Source organism: Lingula anatina, chromosome 2 (genome assembly GCF_051362555.1).
Source record: "Lingula anatina isolate TDL-2025a chromosome 2, LinAna3.0, whole genome shotgun sequence".
Lineage (NCBI taxonomy): Eukaryota > Metazoa > Brachiopoda > Lingulata > Lingulida > Lingulidae > Lingula > Lingula anatina.
In genome coordinates this window covers 3,236,712-3,263,505 of record NC_141768.1, presented here as the reverse complement: position 1 = coordinate 3,263,505, position 26,794 = coordinate 3,236,712, and the positions used below count along the sequence as shown (strand labels likewise).

The window sequence follows — 26,794 nt, the reverse complement described above, 5'->3', positions numbered from 1 at the left end:
CAAAGAGTGAACTTGAAACAATGCGGTGGCACTTGTTTCACATTACCACATACATTTTTACATCCATCCGGAGTGAGAGGCGTAAGGAATGCTTCTCACTTTATCATTATTGAAAAATTGATTCCATTGAGAACTGAGTGGAAAGCAACAAAAATAGGAGGATGCAATGTTGAATCCGCTTTGCCCATTGGCACCAAGTGGACTTTAGTGAGATTTCATGGTGTAGATTAAGGTAAAATCTGCTGAAAAATTTGCACTAAGACTGATAGAAAAGGACAGCAGCAGGATGAATTGGACACATGAACTTTTCTCCAATCTGTCACTAAGGAGTGAGAATGACACAGAGGTGATGGCTGATGACATTTTAATGGAGACTTCTCTTCCTACTCAGACAGAGGAGACATTTGTCAAGTATAGTTTTCAGGGTAAGGAGATTTTGATAACTTAAGTGATTTGCCACTGTCTCAAATTTGTCTCTTGATCTCTTGGAGTAGTCTTTTCTGAATGATGATGTAACACTGTCAGAAATGGTAGATAGAGTCAATGGAGAGAATGGAAGAAAGGAATAAAGGAAAAAGGGGGAAAGGAAAATGCATAGAAAAGGATATCCTGTCGCTAAAGTAAGACCATCTTATTTTAGTAAAAAAAGTTTTTTTTTAATAAAGTATAACTTACTCAAGAAAACAAATATTATTTACATTTGTTGCCTCTAGTATAGTGATATTCACTTTACTAGAAATCAGTTTACTCTTAGCCCCAGAGCATGCATATCACATTTTCAATGATGATGCAACTAAGATAACTATTTTAGAATTCGCTATTTTACCAGGAAACAATTATTGTGTTTTATGGCACTAACTACCCAAGAAAACAGAGGTTATATTTTTTGCTTTGGTTTTATTCACTTACCGAAATCAGATTACTCTTTGCCTTGGAGATGGAATATCCTATTTTCAGTGGATAAGCTTTTTTAGAATTGGCTATTTTTCCAACAAATATCACAAGTATTGTGTTCAAAGTACTCTTCATGCATAAGGATACTGTTACCATTCTCCAAAAACTAGTTAATTACTGCCTTGCATACATTCTTTTGGATAACAGATAAACCTTCAGTGTTCATCGACTAAATTAATTAACATTTTCATACATGACGTTTATGGGTGACATCATAATTGCGATTTTAGGATAATATTGAAAAAATCAGTTTCTCAAATTTCTCCTTTACCTGAGCACCCATGAACACCATTTTAACACCAATTTAATGACACCATTGAGTACTTCAAAACCATGCCAGCGATTTCTCTTAAATGCCTTAGTTCAGATTTTATTGTTGATAAAGCAAAATATTGTCTTTGTTTAATGAAAATCTGTAGTCAGGGGCCCATGACTCCATAACAAAAACATGTAAACCAAATTGACACGGGATCGTAGCCTATCCACTTGTGGTCAACTCTGCCCATTTTTGTGATAAAATCTTGTTCGGGGATGAAGTTATGCTCCATAGCAATTTATCTCACATCAAAATAGAAAGGTGTTAAATTGATGATTAAAGCTTTGAGTTGCCTATGTTTACACATTGCAACAAGAAATATAAACGCCTATATTTTATATTTTTCGAGGAGATTTTTTTACATCAGCTCAAAGATTGATACATTATTGAATTATATATATAATTAGATTCAGGAAAAACCTCATTTTTGAAACCTTGTTACAAAACCTTTAAAATTGGCAGTCAGTTTTCTTAAGGTCATGTTGGCATGTGAAAATGTTGTACTAGGGTTTCTAGGGTTTATATTCTTAGTTGTTTTATAACAGGAATGCTTAGAAATTGACTCTCTTTTGATAAAGTATAAAATTACAAATTTTGTTTTATCATAGTAATTGCATTCTGTATGCAGGTCAGTGGGATAAGCATGCCTTTAAAAAGGACATGAATAAATAATGAAAAAGGCTGTAATCAATTTTTTGTGCATTGCAGACAGAAAAGATTAATACATGGTGTGTCAAAAATCCTGGTATCTAATGGATGTGTTACATGTTACAGTGACGATAATTGGTATTGGAGAATTTTTTCAAGGCAGAATATGCTGAGAACAAACTACAGCAATAAACAAAATTTAAAGAAATATAACATTATTATATCTGATCAACAAGATTAGACGTTTCTTAATACTGAGTTTGGTCAGAAATTTTGTGAATAAATATCATGTATAACTTTAATTGATCTAAATTTTTGAGGTTATGAAATGTTCAGAAAGACTAGTGTGGTTTGTGTTTGGAGTTTGACACTTTTTGGCAGACTTTTTAACAGAAGATCCCCTTTTTTTTCTGTGATTACGTAGTCTCCTGTTGATGACATGATATGTGTCAGTGCAATTAAGGAACAATATGATATTAGGAAGTTACTGCCTATATCTTATTTATGAACAACATAACATATAACAGCCTTCCAATGTAGGAGCTAGATTAAATAGCAATGTAATTTATTGAAAATGATAACACACATACAGTACACACATAGGTCTTTTAGCACAATGCTACTTTTAGAAGTGTGATGCATTATGATGTAGTGCAAAATGTACTAACAAGTCAAAAATGAAAGTGTTCAGTTGCCACTGTTAAAGCTAAGATATGTCAATGTGTCTTACACCCCATTTCCATAGATTTTTAGATCGATCTATCCCTGTGGGTAGTCTCACTAGATTACTGTCAGCTTGGCCAGCATAAGCGTCTGTCCCGCCTACTTAAAGCTGTAAGGGGGTAATTAACTATGGTGCCCACTCGGCTGACTGCAATTTAGCGTGAACCCCCAGGGAGTTAGGTCGATCTAAATCTTAATCTTTAGATTGATCTAAATCTCTGGGAAAGCACCCTTACAGTGAAAACTTTGAAATTATTATTTAAAGGGAAAAGATCTTGTTTCCAACATACTCATAAGATCACCAGCTTTTCTGTATTTTCTTCAAAGTCAGGAAGAGTCATTTAATCTGTTAATTTGCTTGCATTCAGCAAGAGTCCCCCCGGAGTTGGATTGATCTATGTAGAACAGTAGTTTTATATATTGAGTATGTGCCCTATGCAGTGGCCTTACAGGTCCCACTTATCCACTCGACCCTCAGCCCGGGTCACAGATCTATAAACTTTTCTATTAAAAAATCAATCCGTGGCCTTGGTAGAGGGTAGATCCACTCCACATTGAGAGCTTGTATCATACACATATTATTACATTTATGATAAGTCACACTATGTTCATTTTTTAATTAAAATTTATGGGATATGGAAGTCAATCAAGCCCAGGTTGGCATTTGCTGAATACACGAATGTGCCATTTCTGTAGCCAAAGATTTGATCAGATTAGATGACCTTTTCATTATTTTCATTAACACAGCTACACTTATCCCGTGGGCCCTTAAAGGAAGTCCCAGACTTATTTCCAAAGTCAGTGGCACGATCACATATTCTTTGATCAGTGACTAAACTGCATGATATATGGGTTAACTGCGATTAAAGAACAAATTATGTCCCTGAATGTATACTTCATCAGGATGTACTATGGCCTTCATTTGATGAGCTGTCTACATAACAAAAAGCTCAAAATTTCTAATTTGGCCCATAAAAAGAAAGAGTTAAGAATATTGTCTGTGTTATAGTGATAAAGTGATATGCTACAGTGATATAGGAAGATCTTATTAAAGCTAAGGCAAAAACCAAGAGCTCAAGCCATTTCACACCTAGACAGCTAACAGGGGCGGATCCAGAGGTATTTTCTGACAGTCTTCTAAATTATCTTTGTTAATCCATCTTCCAATTTTGACCGTCTTCCAACAGAAAACATTAGATACCCGTCAATGTAAACTTAAAAATCTGACCGTCTTCCGGAAGACCCAGAAGACGGCCTAAATCCGCCCCTGGCTAAGAAAGAAGTGAACTAATGTACATGATTCAGTCAAGCTGGTGAAAGTTGTGAAAGTTGTGATACGGAGTTTTGGTTGGAAAGGGTTTGCTTTAGCTGTAATTGTTGTGTAAAGCTTGCATGCCAGGGCGATTCCAAAGTATAATATCACCCCTTGGTAGTTTCTTTTAACCTCTGTAATTTTTCAAACATTTCTTATCTAAACATTTCTTATCTATTCTTATCTAAAAATAAAAAAATCAGAAAATCAACTGCTGATGATATTGATGAACTGTCTTGAACAAAATTGGTAAGGAGCAGAGAGGGATGAATTTAAATGTATGATTTTCATTATGGGAAGGGAAATGATATTCAAATGCTGGGGAACAATCCTCAACAGATCTTCTTTTTTGTAGGCCTGCGTTGAAACCCAGTCAGGGAAAGTGGTCCTGATAGAGCGCTCGCATCAAGTTTAACTTAAAACTTCTTATGGTTTTTAATGTGGCAACACAACAGATGCATTTCTTAATTTGTTTAACAAGGAATTACAGTTACGTCCAAAAACATTATTCTTAGTAGATTACCCATGTACTCATGGATACTTCTAAAAAAATTTGTTTAATTATATTGTTTAAATGGCACTTAAATCACTGGATATTCCCTATCTTGTTCTTATCATCTGGCAGTCAAATTGAGACCTGATAAATGCTACTGAGTTGACTGCTGAGTTCTGGACCTGTTTAGAATTCTTCACAGGGTTTGGCAGATTGCAATAGAGACTTTTGGCTTTTAATATCTTGTACAGGAAGACTGTACAGGATATTACATTAGAATAATCAAATTAAAGGGTTTTGCCGGATACTTTGTATTGTATTTGGAAATGATCAGTGGTGTGATAGGCATATGCTTACTGTATGCACATAAACACCTTGGTCAGTGCTGCCATTCTTGTCATAATTCACTTTTCAAATGTACTGTTGCTTGCAGTGGTATCCTCTATTAATAAGTGTTGGTATGGCAATTAAATGAAGAAAAAATTGCCAAGTTTTTCGAATATCATTAAATAAATTTTTGCAACTGATTCTTTGGTAATATTTGTCTAAAATATCAGGTTACGTAGTTCTAGATTGACCCCTTACCTGTGATGGTGCCATGTGTGAAGGGGCCTGAAGAAATGATAAAACTGTTAGAGAGTTTAATAACTCGTGTAATTGTATCTGTCTAACAATATGGTTTGTTGTACGAAGAAAAGATTACTGCAGTTATAATACTTTTCACTCCTTGTCTGATGGGAAGTTGTTGATCAAGAAAGTTAACTATCACATTTACCACAGAAAAAATTGACTTAATGTGTTGCTTATATTTAATGACAGAGACATTTGAATGTGAGAGGACAGATAAATAAAGAAATAACACAAGATTTTAAACAAACTTGCAGGCCTGACAAAACACAAATGCAATATGTGACTCATTACAAGAAACTTGTGTAAACAGAATTCAATTATCTATGTATGAACATTCACAGTTGAAAATATACGGGCAGTTCATTACATGAATTCAGCACCTAGATAGATGTGTGTCTGCTCCACAGACTCATTGGAATGACAGGTAAGGTGCTACTTTTTCAGGCCTGTAACCAGCAATTTCACAGGGGTTCATTTTCTGAAAAAGTTTACCATTTACTATGTTACCTTAGTGAACCTAGATTAAATTTTACCCAGATTGGAGCCTGTTGTTTCCAGCCTGTGGGCTTTTTTTTTCAACATCATCAGTCAAAATGGTGAGTTCCTAGAGGTAGAGCAAATAACTCAAATTCTGAAAAATTATGCTAGGATAGAAATAATAACCCAGAAACCATGCAGAATGATGTTTCTGTATTATTTGATGTAGAAGGGTTCTAGATTGTAATGACAACTTGAAGAAAATAAGATGGACATGTAAATTCATTCTTGGGGTCGTGCCACGAGGATGATAGTGAAAATAACTCACATTCTGAAGAATCATGACAGAAATAATAACCCAAAAACCAGAATGATATTGTTACTGCAGTGCTTGATGTAGAAGAAGGGTTATACACTGTAATGATAACAATACATAAAAAAAAAGAAGGACATGTAAATTCAGCCCTGAGGTCGTGCCCTGAGGATGATAGTGATCGTGTTGCATTGAACTCACATATCTACACTGTCCAATGCCAGGCAGGCTTTGTGCTGTTATAGAATTCAATATATTAAATGTCCCATTGAAAAGTTATGGGTGAATGCTGGTATGTGAACAGGTCAACCAAGGAACATGGTACATTAAGAGTACAACTTGAAACTGGTTTGAGGTGTGTATCAAGCATGAATATTTCAATTGCAGTGCAACCCAAATCATCAAAACTATTCAAATTACAAGTAGAAACAATATAAACCAAAGAAGTGTGTAGAAGTGTGTGTGTGTGTGTGTGTGTGTGTGTGTTTATAATCAAGCACTACAAACATATACACATTAAAAAGTGTGAAGCACAAATGGATGTCACAATCACCTTGTGAGTGTTGTATTGTACTTGTACCATGGCATATTAACTTGACAGATGATTCTTTCATGTGTACTGAGTGGGGGTGCATGTAACATATCCTGTGTCTGGGTCTTCCCTTCTCAACAACCCTTTTGGTATTAGCATTAAAAATAAAGCAGGTTCATGACTAACTTATATGTGCTACTATATATAGGTGGCAACCTGTATTTATCTGCTCGAGACCATATTATATAACTACTAAACAATTTCATATGATATGTATCTCAGAACATTATAATATACTCCTTCTCTGTTTTTTTTTTATGCTCTATAACTATCAATATAGGTAGCATTGTGAGATTTTATCATGGAACTGAGACTGTGACATCTGCCTTAGGTTTCACATATCATATGTCTTTGATGCCTTCTATTGAAAATAAATGAAATAGGTTTTTTTTTTAAATTTAATATTATTTCTATATATTTATTTTAGTCCCAATTGAAGCCTATGCATTCCTGGGTGCTGTGGTGTGTTTTATGCTGCTGCTTCTCGTCTTCTTTCTGTACCTCAATAAACAGCTCTGCTTCAAAGATTGTGGAGGCTTCCCATGCATAGACAGGCCCAAGGACAAGAAGGATAAAGTAAAAGAATTAGGTAAGGTCCTGTGCTTTGCATATTAACTTATCAGCAAAAGATATTTAACTTTTCTAAAATGCAGAACAATTTAAAAGTTAAAATAATGTTTTTGTATATTTATAAGGATTTCATTCTTCAATTTCTTTTAAATGAAAATTGGGCAATCTACCCATAAACATTTCTATATTAGATTTTGTATTATCATCTTATATTGCACCTTAGCTATAACTTTTAGCAAATGATTCAACTATCAGTTATAAAATTTAAGCAAACAAATATAGTATTTGAACTCACCTTTTTTTAAATCAAATAAATTTGGCTTGTTGTCAGAGAAAAAAAAAACATGGATATATATATGTGAGCTTTATAAACATACTTGTAGTCACAGGTATTATATTGTATTTGTTATAACAACCAAGAAATGGTCTTCTGGATACAGCACGCTGTACAATGTGTTGTCTCACACCTTGAATTATACTATTACCCAAAAATTCATATTTGAACCGATTCTTCTGCTAGCTTTCTATTTGATTAAGTTATTTAGTGGTTTATACCTTCAAGGCTTGTCATGGTGGTTTAATTATACGCGTTAATGGGAATCCACGCTCCACCAACGCTCGGTTCATATGTACTTTTAAGGATTGTTTTGGGAGGACTGTCAATTGCAATATTTAAATAACATGAACTACTCAGTAAACTTGAAGTCAACTCTATAACACATTTATGAATTGACTTTGTACTTGGATAATAAAACAGTGAGGGAAGAGCGACTGTTGCATGCCAAGGTACCATAAGACTTTTGTAGTACATATTTATGCAAATCAGTGCTGCATATTTTGGTTTTTATATGAGAAATGTAACATTTTGGTAAACATTTTATGTGCAGTTTGCAGAAGAGATATTTTTTAAATGTTCCTATTGTTTTATATGTGGCAGAAAAATTAAGGTAAGCTTTTATGTTATGGTGTTGTTCTGTGACCTAAATCTGTATCAGCGCCATCAGACAGAGCATAAAGTTTAGACCTGATTTAAATGAGGGCTCTTTTTTTATTGACTGCTATAGCCAACAGTAACCCATTTTCAGCAGACAGAACTCTTTGTGAGTACTTGACTTCAATTTCAAAGATTTTACTACACACGGTTTGTGGCTAGATTTAAATTTCAGAGATTTCACTCCACACAGGTAATGTGACTGATGTTCCTTGGACCAAAAATTCTGTCCATTTGCTTAATCACATCTGGATATTGACTGGCTGCAGATAACGTCCAGTATCTATTAAGTCAGTGTATCTTACCATATTTTCATATGTAAACCTATAATTTTTATTGTCTTGGGAAACGGTTGATATCTGTAGTCAGCCAGGAGAGACTGTGAGGGACTCAGGAGTTATAACCACCAAAGATACGACCATCAACGTGACTGATTGACTTCCTCCTCAGGACCTTTGTGGACTTTAAATGTGGAAGGGGGTGCAGAAACAAAATCCATACTCCAAAAAAAGACCAGCTGAGTTGACCTGAGTATCCCAAAGGACATGGAATGCCAAAAAAAAAAAGATAGCATTTGAAGATGGAAGCCAAACCATGACGTTATTTGATTAACGTCATACAACAGATACTACAGTACTGACTTGTTAAATAATTGAATAAAAAGAGATTTTTTTGCAGAAAGGAGAAATCTATAACTGTGAATATATCTCGGACCAAACATATTAAAGAGAGTTACAGGTAGGAGTTGCCTTTAGTAGACGGTATCTACAAAGAAAGGTGAAAGGATTTAGTGGACCATTGGACATTATGTGCCTAATGCCTTGATATTTTAATGAAGACCTATGTGAGCAGACAGGTATGACGTGGAGACATGGACAACTTCTGGAGAAATATTTTTGGCCCAGGATGATTTTCATTAATTTTTTTGACATGAAGGCATTGACTTGAAGGATGTCAGTGATCAAAGGAATCTGTGGAACCATCTCATCTTGTTCCACTTGCTGTTTCTTCCCAGCATTTTGCATGAAACCTCACAAACCAAGAACTGTGGGCAATCAGAACAGTGAGAACACAAAGGAAGATTCTAAAGAAAAAGAGCAAAGGGAGACTTCAAACACAGGAGAAAATGGAGAAGAAAAAACTAATGGTATTCATGCCTTTTATGTAAGAAAAGGTCAATAAGATGAAGGGTCACGCTCAACCTGCATCTGCCTTGGTTTGCAGAATTTGTATTGTTAAAAATCAGATGCTGATTAGAATTAAGATTTTTGAAGCATTTTATATGTGAAATAAAACATAGCATTGTCTTATCTTTTGCTCATGTTGAACCTTCACATTTTTTATGGACAGGTACTTTGTGTCTACATCTATCCATCACTAGCATCTGTTGACATGATGTCATATCGCATTGAAATTGACAAAAAAAAAAAAAAAAAGATTTTGTGTAACGTCAGTATTAACACCAAGTAAGGAAACTATGTCTAAAACTTACATGAATTATTCATAGGTCAAAGGACTGGTTCAAAAAGCAAACTAAAATTATGTTTGCTGTTTTGGTATATTTTACTATAATTTTGGATCTGCCTTTTCAGGAAATGTTTCGGCTTGGTTGTCAAGGCCCAAGAACTGTATAGGGTTACAAAATTAAAAGTTGACTGTCTATACATCAGCTTTAGCTGACTTGTTTCTATTATTAGCTTAAAACAAGATTAAAACATTTTAAAGAAATATAAGACTCTTAGATTGGACCAAGATAGACTAAGACTCCGTTCACATGAAAAATCTATTTTCTAAAAATCTATTTTCTATTCGCGGTATCTTGTGATTACTCCGAGCGCAGCCGAGAATTAATTACAGCTTTGGAAGTAACTGGCTCGCGCTGGCAGTAATTACGCTGGGGGGTATTCAGGACACAGACCGTGATCACAAGATATCGCGAATAGAAAATAGATTTTTAGAAAATAGATTTTGCATGTGAACGGTCCCTAAAAGTTGTCTTACCTTTTGTCAGTTAGACCTAAGCTGCCTTCAATTCCAGATATGCCTCATCATCTTATTTAGTTTTTAGAGCCCGCTCGAGATAACTCTCGTCTGCTTTTTAAAACCAGTCTGGAATCAGGACTGGTGACCAATTTGTGAAGTGTTACTATGAAGAGGAAAGCTTCTTGTCATTTCTCAAACAAATAGTCTGATGTAATGTCTGTCACCAGGGGTATAGTCACCTGTCCAGTTAGTTTACGCTAAGTCCAGGTACTGGTCAACTCTGGAAGGGCTGGATCAGGAATGTCTTTAAGAAGTCATAAATTTTCCCCTAACAGGATGGCTCTGGGTAGCCATTTTTGAGATTTATTATTATGATGACTCCCAAGTGATGCTAGGCTATCTGCCCTTGTAAGAGTGTTATTTGCTGGGTGAAGTTTACTAAGACATACGGTGTTTTTGGAAATATTGCATTTTTTTTTTACATTAATTGTGAAAAAATGTGGAACAGAAGATCAGGTGAGTTATTTATGCTATTAAGATTAGGACAGTGTTTTACTGATTTTACTTAAACCTCCTTCTTTAAACCTACTTATTTTTGTTCAAGGTAGATTCTTCATGTCAGGGCAATGTGTAATTTTTAAGTAGGCTATTTATCAATTTATTAAATGATTTTTGAGAAAAAGGCAAGTCTAAGCAAACTGCATTTTGTTGATTAATGATATTTATGTTTTGTTTAAAGAAAAAAAAAGATTAAAATATCAGTTTGAGTCATACATTGGCTGAAGTGTCATTCCTGCTTTTTGTCCTATGGAGTGGTGCTCTGTGATAGGATCCATGATATGTTGAAACATCATCCCCGGCTAATAAAACATCTGTTCATCTGTTGCTATGGAAAAAGCTTTCCTTACTTTTTGATGTGTGGATTTTAGTATATTTAATTTGATTTTAATGTGTTAAATATATGCATTTTTTTGTTAATCTCTTTTAATTTTTTTAGGAAGTTTCAATTTTCAATTAATTAAAAATCAGATATTCTAAATATCAAATTTGTTCCAGGTACTGCCTATGCATATGAAAATGACACATCAAGTGACAGTGATGACGAGGTGTTGCGTAGATACCAGATGGGGCTACAGAGGTCATCAAGTGTCCACAGTAAAGTAGGGAAATCAAAAGGTAACATTTGGTTCCTTTTTAATGTTAGCCTGTGGTCTCATCATCATCAACACCATCTGATCATCTGTATATCAGCTCTTCAGTCCTGTATGTTTAGGCATGGACCTTTTTCTACATATGACCTTCTTCCAATCTTGTCTATTTCTAGGCTCTGTATCTTCAGCTTGCAGCTGTCTCCTTTCTGCATTCACTACCTCCCTCCAAGTCAACCTTGATCTACCTGGAGGCCTCCTTCTCTCCACCTCTAACTCTGTTGCTCTTTTCACCCTGTTTTCTTTTCTCATCCTTTGTACATGTCTGTGCCACTTGCTAGTTGCACACTAGCAAGTGTAAAATGGCTGCAGAGTCTGACAGAATTTATATCCATGGATATTTTTCTGGTTGTTTTCTCTCCAGTATTATTGAATTACAGTCTATTTTTGCACGTCAGTACAGACTCACCAAAATGATTTTTTGTGTGTCACTTTTGTATTGCTTATTAAGATGACATTCATGGGGAATATAGTTTCAGCCTTATCACTGTAAAGTTAACCCAACTCATAAAATTTCACATTTCCTATTTTTGTATGACATCACTCAGTGCAGACGGCCTCATTTTAGGCCATATTGGATGCTTTCCATTGATCATCAGATTTGCTGTCAGGGTAGTAGGAAATGTAATTTTTCTAAGAACCGGTGTAAATGGTACTAGTTGTTTTAGATTGATTTTCCCATTATGTATGGATTTCAAATTTAACCAGTAGGCTGAAAAGTATAACAAGAGCAGACTGAATGGTGTAACCAGGGCCATTTCATCTCCCTCCTTCCTTCAAACAGCATTGTCTATATCAGATATTGAGATTTATAAAAAAATCTTTTGAAGGGATTTCCTCCTTTGCGATGTGTGAAAGAACATCAAGGGTGTTGTTGGATCTAAATTACCTTACATAAGAGAAAATATGAGGAATTCAGGAAAGTGAGAAGATTTTAGCTCAGTCTGTAGCATAGATTTCACTGTTGTCGTTACTACTTTAAAGGTCAGCCAATGCTGATTGTATCTGTAGGTAATTTTAAAGATAAAAAATTCTGTCGCCTACTCCTATTTAGTCATCATATATGTGGTTCTTTCTAAAATGAAAAAATAATAGATTGACAGTATTGGTAGGATGAAAATTGGAATCTGTTGTGCATTATTATAAAATCTTATTGAAACACATGGTAAATACTGAATCTTGTCTGACAGGTTAAACAAGACAACTGTTCAAAGATTGTCATTTGTATACTGTAATGACTCAATCTTTTCAATGGATGGAAATTGTCTGGGTGAAAACTTTCAGATACATCATTTTAAAACCATAAAAATTATATTTTTTATAACATTTGTGTTGCTTTTAATGCATAGAACTAAAAGGTAGTCTGCTTTTCAATTTTGTTGCCACCACTCCATATGATTGCTCTTATTTTAAGAAATTAAGACTTAAAAAATACAGTATCTGTAAAGTTCATAATTTCTACCATTGAAAAGATCAAGTCATTACCGTAATATTTTACTCTCTGTCAGACAATGGTCACCGCTCAGAAGAGGAAAAGAAGGTTGTGGAAAAAGACTTGATATCACTGAATGACCAAGGGGATGGCCATAATCCTAGCCACAAGAGTGAGAGTGACCTGAGTTCTACAGCAGCATCACCCCACCATGAAGACAGGGGTATGTATGGGAATTACCCACAAATTTTGGACACCTCATTTAAAAAAAATATTTTATCATTATGTTAAGGTTAAGTGAGTGTGATTTTGCATTTCAGTTTGTCTTGTCAGCTGGAATAGACTATTTCAATACATCATCCCAGAAGACTATAAAGTTCAAGATTTTGCTGCAGTTGAAATTAAATGCTTTTTTGTTTGCCTTGTGAGCTTCAGAGGCCTGTATAGTTTTGAATATCTCCCCCCCCCTCCCCCCGAGAAAGTAAATTTTCTGTTTGCTCAGCACATGTTACATTATTAGTACCACCAGCGTATACGCTGGCGGTACTCATGGTTTTAGTCCCGACCCGTCTCGTACAGCTCCGCCGGCTCCGCCGGCTCCTGCGGCTCCGCCGGCTCCTGCGGCTCCGCAGTCGGGCGCCGGAAACAAGTCACCGTTACCGCTTCTCCTCCTAGACCGCCAGGACCTGTGTCCCCATCTCTTGGATTTAGGTCACATATAATCTCAACTTGAACACCCTGTTTTTTTTATCTCTGTCGGTGCATTGGCCTGGGCGTGACACTTGTTGAAACGCACCCTTGTCAAAATTTTTGAAAATTCAAGGCTAAATATCTCCCAAACCAAAGGAATTATGGGAAAAATTACTACAGAAGTCTGACCGAAACTCATATGTGGAGATTCCAAATATGCCCTTGGATTTGACTTTTGACCTTTTTTTCAAGGTCAAACAAGCCAAAATTGTCTAAAAAATGGGAATTTTCTGCAAAAAAATATTTGTTTGTGCTATTTTTTGGAAACTATACAGATCTAAGCTCTCCTGTTACAGTGAGGGGTTACAATTGGGGACTCCTTTCATCTTTGGGAGTTTGGGGTCAATCGGTGCATTTTCACGGGAGAAGCAGCCATTAGATCCCGAAACTGAAAACTTGTTTTTATTCTGGAATGGTAAATGCCAGAAACCTTTTGTTCATCGCATTTTGTAGAACTTGTCAAGTGCAATACTGGAGGTGGTGTCCATTTTTTTGTTTTCGATATGGTTTAGGCATTGCGCTATATCAAAAATTACAACATTGCAATATTCAGTGGGGAAAATGATAAATATTCCAAAATTAGCAGAGATATGCCCATAGTTACTATTGAACTTGAGTAAGAAGTCATATACTGGTAATCTAACTGTGACCTTGAAATTGACCTTTGACCTACATTTCATGATGAACTGCACTTTGAAGTTTTCTGATCTTTATATCTCCAAAACTGGCAAAGATACGCCCATAGTTACTATTGAACTTGAATAGGAAGTTATATACTGTTAATCTAACTGTGACCTTTAAATTGACATTTGACCTACTTTTCACCATGAACTGAACTTTGCAAATTTTCCAGCCCTTATATCTCCAAAACTGGCAGAGATACACCCATAGTTACTGTTAAACATGAATAGGAAGTCATATACTGGCATTCTTATTGTGACCTAGAAATTGACCTTTGACCTACTTTTCAACATGAACTGAACTTTGCAAATTTTCTATCCCTTATATCTCGAAAACTGGCAGAGATAGGTCCAAAGTTACTATTGAACTTGAATAGAAAGTCATAAACTGGCAATCTTACTGTGACCTTGAAATTGACCTTTGACCTACTATTTATGTTGAACTGCACTTTGCATGTTTCCTGGCCTTCATATCTCCAACATTGGTAAAGAAATGCCCATAGCTACTATTGAACCTTTATAGGAAGTCATATACTGTGGCCTTGAAATTGACCTTTGACCTACCTTTTTACCACAAAGTGAACTCTGCATATTTTCGTGCCCTTCATATCTTCAAAACTAGCAGAGATCTGCTCAGTGTTGTCCCTAGGTTTTCTCTTTTGTCAGCATACCGGTATATGCAATACTGATAATGCATTTCAAGGAAAACCAATAGGCCTATTGTCTAGAAAATCACAGGAGTGATCAGTGTTAGGAAAATATAGGTCAATTTGAACATCTCCTTGATTGGACCATTTTAACTGTTATGTTTTTTTGATTTTTTTTTTTTTTTTTTTTTTTTTGTGCATATTTTGAGAACTCTTGTTTATTGCATTTTATAGAGCTTGTCAAGCACAAGACTGGTGGTGGTGTCCAATTTTTTTTTATTATTTTTTTTGGGGGGGTGTCCTTACGAATGTGCTTACTCCAGCTGGTGGTACAATATCCAGAGGCGGTATCGCCTCTCTGATCCTCTAGTTATCTGTGTTTTTGACCCCATGGGTATTAGAACCAGTTTGATTCCTGTTGGATTTTTTTCATTTGGGTCATTAATTTGCTCTGCTTGGTGAAACTGAAGCAATTATTAGGCTTAATTGTGCAGCCAGCCAGACAGTAATTCGATTTTGTTGTTGCACAACAGCGATAAAAAATGATTTTTGGTGCTGCACATCGGCAGTTCATTGTCCTTTTATTGATCATGTATTTTAAGGAGAACCAGGACAAAAATGACACTATCAGATAATAATTTTATAGATTTTGTCTACTTTCTTTCAGATGTCTGCTTCATACATTTCATATCATCTACACAAGCACATGAAAATACTCCACAGTGATTGACTTTCACATAACATATGCTGTTATATAAATAATGCATTCTGTTTTTTTTAATATTTTATTTCTTTTTCTAGGTGACATGCCAGGCTATGACAATGCTGGCTTTGAGGGAAGCCCCACTAAAGGCGCCCAGAGTGATACCAGGCCTCCTGGGGCAGCATCGGATGTAAGTGAGGAAGAAGAACTCAATCAATAATTCTTAACATGATCACAACTGTCCCTCAAGAGATTTTTTTCCAAGAACTGCCTAAGTTCCAGGGCAAATTCACTTCCTTGTGAAACTAATCGTTTTATGTCTGTCGCCGTTCAATGAAATGGAGGGTATTGAAACTGGCAGCGAGGGCCATTTGCGTTTTTTAGTTCTACAGAGGAAGATTTTTGAATTGATTTTTTTTCGATTGTTCAATTTAGATAATTGTCTATTGTTTAACAAAGTTTGTGAAAGCTCTCAAGAAATGCCTATGTAAATAAGCAGGGTTTTCAAGTTTTGCTCAGAGAAGCATGAATTTGATGAAATTATTAAATTGAATATAATTTGTGTTATTATAAACTCTGTTTTAATAAATGAAATTGAAAGTTAGTTTTACGGATGGGTAATCTTTCAGGAAATTCAATATAAGAATATTCATTAATCTTGCCTTTTTAACAGGAGAATCTCTTTGATGTAAGTGACATTCTTCAACCTGAGCCTCCTCTTATATCGAAATGTGGGAGTATAGAAGTATCATTTAGCTACGATGCTGCCAAACAAAGGATGAACGTTGGGATCATCCAAGCCAAAGACATTCCGACCAGAGAGAGGGGAGGAGCCAACCACACACAAGTGAGACTACTGCTGCTGCCGAGCAAGAAACAGAGGCACAAAACTAGAGTAAAGACAGGAGAGGATCCAATATTTCAGGAAGAGTTTCTATTCACCAAGATTGCTCCAGGTAAAATCCATGATGATATTATTTTTTTCTTTTCAAAATTACTTAAAAGAAAACTGTTTATTGTCAGTATAAATAAATAAAGGATGAATAAAACACACAAGTAAACAAACACAAATAGACAAACAAATAGTGCATTGCCTTGTAAACTTAAACTAGGAAAGCGTTAGATTATCACATTTTTAAAAGACTTCACATTTTACTGCAATGTTATGAGATAGACATGCCATAATATGCCAAATATTGATTAATATACTGCAACTCTTTAACCGGATGCCATTACTCATTTAATCAAAGTATCAGTTGATAAGTAGAAAAACGAGTCACAGAACACTCATTTCCTTATTTGCCTGAAACATTTTGCTCCTTCATATCACAAACCTCTACTGTTAAAAAGTAATCCTTATTAACCCAAGTGTTTTGTTTCACAAATTGCAGAGGAGGTGAATGACATGGGTGTCCGTATCCGTCTGTATGGTACCGAAAGGATGAGGAGAGAGAGGATGATAGGGGAGTGTATCATAGGGTTTGCCTCACTCAGCCTGGAAGGAGAGAACACACACTGGGTCAACTTGGAGCCGAGGAGTAATCTCAGCGTGAGTGGCTTATAAGACTCCGTACTAGATCTTGCAGATAATTTGTCATAAAAATTGCATAGAAGCTGGATGGGGTCCAGTGTTGAATTAGATAATTGATTGCTTCTATTGGCGTGATTTTAGAGAATATTTAAGGGCCATAACACTTTTAAGATCTTTGCATATTGAACCTTTCTAGATCAGTTTTGCATCTTTGTTTCCCTTGTATGGGACCTTGAACAACAAATTCAAAAGCTGTATGCTTTGCACAGAAAGATTTTGAAACCCATGTGGTTATGGCTGTTGGAATGAAATAACATAAGTTAATTGTGCAGTTGAGCTCAAAGTGTGCCTAATGAAATAATTCCTCAGATAATTTGGAATCTAAATTTTTGTTTTAAATGGCTTCCACCATTTTGTAATTTTATAACTAGTGTTTGCAAATTGCAGGAACATCAATTTCTCAGAATAATTATTTGAACACGTGAGGACATACTATTTTTCAAAAATTAAACATCACTATAAATTTTTTTCAGCATGGTGAGTCTGGGTTTGATATGTCCAGTCTGTCACGCAGTGACAGCGCGTCGTCCACGCAATCCATGCAGCATGGCGGCATGCCTGAGCTGCTGCTGGGATTGGCTTACAATGGCACCACAGGACGGCTGTCTGTGGAGGTGATCAAGGGAAGCAACTTCAGAAACATGGCCATGAACAGAGCTCCAGGTGAGATCGACTGACAAATAAAAAAAAAATATATATATATATATATATATATATATATATATATATATATATATATATATATATATATATATATATGTATGTTAGTGCTTTCTTGACAATCCTTTTGCAATGACCTCACAGTACTATAACTAAAGTCTCTTAATCATAGCCAAGACAACTGTAGGTCAGTGAAGCAAAAGGTATAAACATTTTGCTGGACATATTAGAAATCCAAATGTCAACAGCAAATACTTATTTTTTAGGTTTTAACTATTTTTTTTTTCATTTTAATTTCTATCAGTAGTGATCATGATATTTTATCTTGTTTCATCTTCTTTTTAAGCTTTTTCTCATTGCCGTCTCTTTTGCCTGTACTTGTGTCTGTAAAATCTGTTACCACAATTACATGGCACAGTGTTGTAAAAAAAGGATTTCATTAAAAAATACACTCTAAGGCAAAATTACGTTTGTCATATAGCACAACACTGCTATTCTCTCTTATTTTGGGAACTGTAATTGTCTTATTTCAGATACTTATGTCAAACTTACACTGATGTCTCCAAATGGACAGGAAATCACAAGAGCAAAGACGTCAATCCGTAGAGGGCAGCCTAATCCATTATTTAAGGAAACATTCATGTTTCAAGTGGCACTGTTTCAGCTTCCTGATGTGACGTTAATGGTGTCGGTGTACAATAAGAGGAGCATGAAAAGGAAAGAAATGATTGGCTGGTTTTCACTAGGTAAGATTCATAGAGATATTTTTGTGTCAGAAGGTGTTAATAGTATCTTAATGTCTAACAGGTGATAAAATTATTGACGCATGGTGTGATCCTCATTGGAATGAGTGATATTGTAATCTGTTTATGAATAAGGATGTATGCATTTTTTATTGTTAGAATATCCTTGGCTAAGCCCATTCTAAAGAGATCAGTGATATTGTACATTGCTTTTACACAAAGTTCTGATATTTTAAGGTCCCATGAATGATAGTTGTGAGTATTTTTTGGAAATATAAATTGGGCTTCAGCTCTGAATATACTTGGTGTGGTGAAAGAGGCTTGATTTGACTTGAATCTTTTCTCTATTTTATTCCATGGAAATTTACTTTATATATACTTTCATTGTTGAAAATACACTTTATTTCAATGTGGTTTGGTTAAGGGTTGCAATGTGCTAGTGGTACATTGGTAAATGGGATGCCTCATTGGGGAACTTGTCTTAATGTGGAATCCAAACTCTATCATCTCGCTTGCATAAATGATTAAAAGAAATTAAGCCACAGATTATTATTATTATTATTATTATTATCAAATTTTATATTTTTCATGATATATCAAAAGATGAAGTTTTGTGAAAAAAAAGTAGATGTCACAAATGGAAGACGGATATAGAATGGCCCTACCTGTAGCATCAATTAATATTTTTATGTTTGAAAAACCTTTTTTTGGTCAAGTTATAAACCATGTTACTTGTATTTTAAGGTATGAACAGCAGCGGAGAGGAGGAAATCTCACATTGGAACGACATGAGGGAGAGCCGAGGAGAGACGGTTTGCAGGTGGCACGTGTTACTGGAGCCTTGATCCGAGCAGGGACTGTGACTCTCTCTCCTGACATCTTTTTTAGTAGTCTTGGCACTCGAGGAGGCAGATTTCACATCTGTGGGTTTAGTCTTCTTTTTAGTCTGATATGGCAATCTGGTTAAAAATATTTTATGTAATGGATGGTAGGTACCAGTTTTTCACTTTATGGCTTTTATCTGGTTTTAGATAAGGTCTGGGTGGAATAACATGGAATAAGAAGAAAAAGGTGAAACAATCAGCAAAATCTGAGACTCTCTTTAGACAGTGTAGATCTGAGACTCTCTTTAGACAGTGTAGTCATCTTATTGTTGACATTCAGTACAGCAACAGACTTTCTAAGAATGTTTTCACTTTTTGGAATATTTGTGATTTGGCTGTGCCAACATTTATTAAATGTATTATCATCAAATTATGTACAAGGCACAAGTAGGAAACTGGAAGGGTGTGTTTGGAATCAAAATCCCCAATGTAACTGTGCAAAATAAGGTGATGGTTCGACATCTGTATTGTTAATAAGAGATTATATACATGTAGTTGCAAAACATAACAAGGCATTTAATTTCTTTTATACAAAGTTTTATTTGGTATTAAGAAAGTCAAGTTACATTTAAGTTTATAATATCTTTTCTTTTACTAATCTAAATTATTTAATGGTTCTTCTTTTTTATGAATAATATTTTAATCAATTGAAGAAATATACTTCATTGTTTAATTTAAAAAATATTCTCTAGCTAGGATAACTAGTCAACTATGTATTGAGCAAGTTGCAAAGTGAAAAGGAATGCAGTTCTTTTAGAGTTCACATTATTGTAGTTCTGCTATCTGATAATAACATACTTGTTTACAATGTAAATGTTTAAAATGTATTCAGTAGTAAATGCTTTACAATTGTGATGCTTATTAACTGCGGGGACATCTTGATATTTAAGATAACTGGTAAGTTATTGTCTTACTGTTTTTAAAGTGCAATCTGGCAAGGGTAGATAGATATTAAATCAGAAGAATGAGTGTAAATCTCTTTGAATGCCATTATGTAGGTATCGTTTGAATAGTACATGTGGAGGTGATTTTGTTTGTAATTATTTTTTAAGATTCCACAATTGCATAATGTTTCAAGAATTCCAACAATTTTACATTTTATTGGGTAGAGATTTGTAAGTGTTTACTAAATTGAATTTAATGAAATTTTGATTTTAATGAAGGGTACACCATAAACATTTAAAGAACTCCACCAAGTTTCTGTTTTATGCAAAGGTACATAATATATCTGTGAAGAATGTTTGAAATAATATACATAGACATTTATTATTAATACCTTAGTATATTTTATCAATACCTTGTATTTTAAATTGGGACATTAATGTTTAAAACACAAATGCAATCAGTCAAGTAACAGTTGTGATTTCATTGTGTTAGTGAAGCTTACAACACAATTTATCACAATTCAGTGATAGTATCTGTATTTTATCTCCTCCAGAATGAAAGTGACTCTATCCTACAGCAGTTCTGTTAAATGCACTGTTCATGTGAAATTCTTGAGTGCAAATTGAGATAAATTGTTCTCTCTCTCACTTAGGAGAGGAGCTGGGCTAGGGCAGTCTTGGGAAGGGTAGGCACACAAGCCTGAGAGTATAGGTTTATGTTGAAAATCAAATGTGGTCCATGCACAAAGGTATAAATAATGTGGTTTGGGAGTAAAAGAAAAAAATCTATGTGTAAAAAATTGTTTGGGAGTGAAATTTTAAACCATTTTGAAGAAGTTGTACCTGACCTGACTGAGATTGGCCTCTGGCTTGAGTACGTTTTCTCCATGAACTTAACCCCCAGACTGAAAGAAAGAAATAACCTGAGTAATATTTGATGAGTTTAAAACAAGCTTCTATCAGTACAAATAAGTTTGTTGATATTAAGATTTGTTACTCTGCTTCCATTGTGCAATGATGGAGAAATGGCATCCAAGTTTTCTGCTGTTAGTGTTAAAATTATTAATTGTTTAAAAAAAATTCTCATTCTCCAATGTTATTCACTTGCTCACTAAAACCAAATGTGGGGTCTGGGCTGAAATGATTTCAAACTTTATATCAATTTCTAAAACACATATTTCTTTTTTATTCAACAGTATAGTTTTCTGTCATTTTTGTGGCGTGTAATTGCATTCCAATGATTTTGAAAACAATATTGTTTGTTGTGGCTTTTTATGCAAATATATCTTCTTTATAATAAATTATTGTATCACTACATGAATGTTACAAGGCGGTTTTAATATTGACTGGGTTAGAAATGAATGCTGATAGATTTTATTCAGCCCTTGAGTGATTTTATAATTCTTCATGTGATGTATGTTGTAGATGCTGTTGCTTGAGCAACATACATATAGGTGGCAGCAAAGTCTGCAGGCATTCCAGGAGATTGTATTATTTTCTTTTTTTTAGGGTCCAGTGGACCAGTTAAAAAAGTATCTTTTCAAGTTGTGGATGATAGTCAGTGCAGGTCATTACAAGTTGCACTTCATTTTTCCATTCTTATTCATTTGTGTCTATTGGTTCTTTAATTGGTCTAACGTAGAAAATATGTTATATACTTCATATTTAATATGCCATGTCATGAGAAGTACATATTTTTCAATATCATAAGCTGTCATTTTATCTGTTCAGTATTTATGACTTTATTACATTGCCTCTTTAACTTGTTAGATTTATGGGGAGGTTCTTTGAGATTGTAAAAACACCTGTGAAATCCAAACCTAAGTAGGATCCAATAATTAAACCGGGTCCTAACCCGAAGATATTATGAAATAAAATATATGCATGTTGACATCTTTTTAATTGCTTTTCATTTCGAGCGTTACAGTATCTTATGTGGTTTTAAGGGGCATGTACTAATTTCGCAGCTGATAAGTATGGAAGAACTGGACAAATTGTTGACGTAACTTCGACAGCGACCGTTAGGTGACAGCACCAATGCTTATTCTCTCACAGTAAAGTAATACATCGTAACGTACATCGTAACTCGTGCTCTAAGAATAGCATGCTGACAGTACACCACTCTACAGGATATATCTCCGCCCCTCATAGAAAACAGATCCAAGTTTTTTTTCGCTCCTACACCTTCTTGTGAACTTGTAGAAGTTAACTCGCCTCCACTACTGTTACTATATCTCGCTGTCAAAATTTGATCTTCCTCCAGGAGCGGTCAAGTTCACAGGCAAGCACGGCAAAGTCATTGATCGATCAAATTCGATCGTAACTCGAGAAAACTATGGAGAAAGAATCCACGCATTGATTACTATGTCAATAATTTACTAAGAATTAAGATGCTAATAGTCCAAAACTAATGTTTCTATTCACACTGCACATTTTTCGGCGCCACCTTTTCTCCCCTTTCAGCTGCCGAAATGGACTAACCCGGGGAATCCGCACACATTAAGTGTGTGACTTTACAATGGAGTATACGCTTATAGTTAGGAGGCTTACAAATCCTTTAAGATGAAGATGGAAAACGGCTAGAAAGTATAGAAACTATGTCAAACGTAAAAGTGGCCGTAAGGGTCAGGCCTATGACCAAAAAGTAAGTAGATTTCACCGGTCAATTTCATGTAAACACGCTTCTTAACAGACTCTAGTCTAGGTTTGTTGACGTACGTTGTTGAATATGGCGCGGTCTGTTTAAAACAGTAGCGCGAGTTCAAAAGGTGTATGACGTTAACTTGCTTGTCTCTCGGTAATATATTGATGTCTTTTTCAGGGAAATAGATGCCAAGGCCAAGTTTATTATTGGAATGAAGAGAGATACTGTTAGCATTTACAATGTGAAGGTATGGTTGTTGTAACTAGTAGTACTGCAAGAAGACTCATCTTGTTTAAAGCCTCACTCTTTAATAGCCGTACGATGTAAATGTTCTAGCACTAGTATTTTACTAGTACTAATACATCAGAGCATGTGCATGGTTAAGTCACCATAGTGGTATCTCCCTATCAGTGACAGGTGCTCCCCTCATAGATAACATGACCTTATGACACTAACTTATACTCTGTACACTGGGTATGTTTGTGCTTTTTCTTGCTACTAAAAAGCCTTGCAAGTTGCAGCCCCCCCCCTCTCTCTCTCTCTCTCTCTCTCTCTCTCTCTCTCTCTCTCTCTCACACACACACACACACACACACAGTGTAATATTCTGTAAATAAAGGCAGCATTCACTGTTCATTGAGGAAACAGGATTTATCCCCAGTAACACACTGGATTTCATTGTGGATTTTTTATGTTATCAACCATCAATTATCTGTGGACAGCCATATTTATTATGGATTATTTTTATGAATATTATGTGGTAAAAAGTGAAACACTGAGTCTATGTACCAAAGGAAAAAAAACTTCAGCTTTGACAGGAAGTGCCGCTTACTTGTATAACACAACTAAATGTCACCAAGGGCAAGTGCTTTTTTTTTTTTTGTTTGACGTTTCAATTCTACTGCTGCAATGGATGACCTGAGAAGTGTGCACATTAGGACAGAAATATTTTAGAAGAAACTGCCAACAAACCAATGAAATATTGAAGTCCTGCCTAGGATAATGACCATTAAGAAGTGACCAGGAGTGAGGAAATGATATAAGGTTTACTGAATACCATCAGGTGTACCAAGGAAGGCATTTCACAAAACAAACGTACCAATAAATATTATTTTAACATTTTTCTATTGGATTTCTACCATTTCTTCTACATTTGAAATAGCCAACAGGTGACCACTTAATGTTGGAGATTTATTGGAACACAATGGCTCTAGCCATACCAGTGGATTATTTAAGCTTGAAGTAATTTTCCAGATGAATGGTGATTTTGACACGTCATTGTTGTACCCCCAATATGGAACTGGAGGGGAAGGAAACCACTTCGTACAAACCAGGGGAAGCATGTCTGCAAGACAGGAAGACTCTATTCAACTCCTGGAACAAACTTGAACCCCGTTTACACTTATAGAAATTAATGCAAACCTGACATGAACTGAAGATTCCATGTGTATAGAGATTACCAAGAAAGAATTCAACTAAAATATACTATTTTTTTCAGCAATTTTTTGAATAATTTATATATTTCACAAATATTTTCGCCAAGTTGACCCTGAGTAGCTTTCAAACTTGGATCGCACAAGATTGTCATAAAGTGTAACCTGGGCTTATATGCTTGTACTGCTATCTGAGGCATCTGAACATCCTCAGTTGTATACATTTATCATTGATGAAGCAATGACTTCATGGCATCTCTGGAGAGGTAGATACAGCAGCTGAAACAGGTGATATGATACTTCTGGAATATGACAAAGAATTTTGTAATCGGAGCCAACAAGTCTCTTTACTACAAGTCATTTTAGAACATTTTACATCCACAAATGTCTTATTGACATGCTAAATAGATAACAAATTATTGGCAAAAAAAAGTAAAGTCGACAAGAATCAGGATTGATCCAAAAAAATGGAAAAAGGAGCTATAAAACAACCTGGATATGTGTTTGAAATCATACCAAAAATTGGAGCACTATTTCATCTCTTCAGGAAAAGACATTCAAGTAGCATAACAAGCTCAAAGTAAGGTCTAGAAATTTAAGGTTCTGTTGCTATGGAGTCGCTAGCGTTGCCCCTAAGGATATTGCTTTAGACTAATCAATTGACGGAACTGTCCCCAAAAAAAGCCTGTGACTGGTGGAGATGTAATTGACGTAACATACTGTTTGAGAACATGAGAACACGGAATGGGATAACTCTGCTGCAACAAGCCGGAAATGAACAGCCTTAATTGGTCTCCTGTTCCTTTTGCACAAATCTGTCGCTTGGAATAAGTTCCATATTATAAGAAAATCAGTACTCACAGCTTTCTTGTGTGCAGTCTGGCATGTAGAATTGCATCACTTGTCTCACCTATGGTTCCAGAGAGGTTTTATTCAGTGACGAAACTTTTCAAAAACATTAAGCAGTTTCCGTGTTGTGGCTAATTGCATGGAAGAAAATGTTTTAAAAGCGTTATTTTGAAAGAAGCAGTCATGTCTCGATTTCTGCCTCGTGCACTGGAAGGTTTTTCATTTATTTTCTTTGGGTTACAAGATGTAGAAAAACTTGACACTCTAACATGGAAATCTGCATGTCTAGAAATATTGCTTCAAATGAACAGTAAAACAGATGGGACTAGGAGCTGGAAGTTTAAGAATACCATTTCAGACCGATTAGGCTGAAATCTTGAAAAAAAAAGAGAGAGAAATTATTCATAAAAAACAAACCATTTTACTCAAGAAAGATGCATATTTTAAAACATTTATAAAAGATTAAAGATAGAATAAATTTGGTACAAACTTTTAAAGATGTTGAAATAGTTCCACAATTTACCAAGATAACTTTACAAAGAAAAAAAAATGAGATCAATACTCTCCTCTCCTCTATTCAACAACATTGAACAGAAAGAAAAAGCACTGAGGTGAAAGAAAAGATTTATTGCCTCAGCTGTCTTTGATTAAGTTAGACAGCAAAAGAGTTGATCTATTATGTTTTTTGGATGATGAATTACAATTTTCCTACCTTGAATTTTCCTCCATGGAAGTAGAAATTACCAGTTAACATGATTCTGGTTCTTTTAATGGCATTTGATCAGCATCTTAACAACCTTCAGTTCTTAAAGTATATATGTGTCTAGCCCTGTAGACTCTATTTTTCTATTGATCTGATGATCCTGATTGATGGGCTTGTACAGGCCAGGTCCAGTAAGATAGATGGTGTTAATGGAACTGGGGGCATTTTGATTTGAAAGTGAAATTAAGCAGCATTGGAGAATAGATTTAGATTTGGTCTGCGCTTAGTTACCAAACTCCATTTGTATGTCACTGTGTACTTTTTTTTCAAAGTTGATTGAGAAATTGCAAGAAAAAATTGGTTTACAAATTTATTTTAAAAATGCCTGCTTGTATGAGCATTAATTATTCTTGTAGGGATGCAATGATGGATAATAAAGGAAAATACACTACTCACCATTGTAATAGTTTGTTAAAGAATTCAAGATAAAATGAGAACATCTGAGGGGCTACTTTAGAAAACTATGCTAATAAATTGACATCTTTTTAAATCTGTCTGTCAGATCAAAATTATGAAATCTTTTCATTTGTACTTGTGCTTGAACCTCTTGGGTTTAGAGCAAATTATAGTTCTCAAAATACAAATCTGAATAGAAATTCCAGATTATTATTTGTTAAATGTGCAGGAGGTAAATACATTTCTCATCGCACCAAACAAAAACTTCAAAGTTCAAACAACTGCAATTTGCAGTTTGCTCTCAGAAGTTGAAGCCTTCAGACAAAGAAGTTCATGGGTTCTCTTCATGCCCATACCAAAGACAGCATGCTACCTTATAAAACATTGATCTAAAGTTTCCGGTATTGACCCGACTGGAGACTGAAAAACAGACCAAACAAACTTAAAATAGCCCAGTTATCTTGTATTTGGCTCTGGTGCTATTTGCAGAACGTCATTGTTGATATTGAACCAGAAAACTTGATG

General features: G+C 35.1%; 1 protein-coding gene across 1 annotated transcript in view; it reads left to right on the top strand.

Moving 5' to 3' along the window:
- Positions 1-22,075, top strand: part of LOC106155996 (synaptotagmin-14) — a 30,741-nt gene extending 8,666 nt beyond the window's left edge. Inside the window, exons 2-10 of the mRNA XM_087003434.1 lie at positions 6,886-7,047; positions 11,059-11,178; positions 12,719-12,865; positions 15,521-15,612; positions 16,096-16,378; positions 16,814-16,971; positions 17,487-17,676; positions 18,207-18,419; positions 19,161-22,075. Coding sequence (XP_086859560.1) covers positions 6,886-7,047; positions 11,059-11,178; positions 12,719-12,865; positions 15,521-15,612; positions 16,096-16,378; positions 16,814-16,971; positions 17,487-17,676; positions 18,207-18,419; positions 19,161-19,261 — 1,466 coding nt within the window. The 3' untranslated portion in view covers positions 19,262-22,075. The remainder of the gene's footprint in view (positions 1-6,885; positions 7,048-11,058; positions 11,179-12,718; positions 12,866-15,520; positions 15,613-16,095; positions 16,379-16,813; positions 16,972-17,486; positions 17,677-18,206; positions 18,420-19,160) is intronic.
- Positions 22,076-26,794: the final 4,719 nt, after the last annotated feature.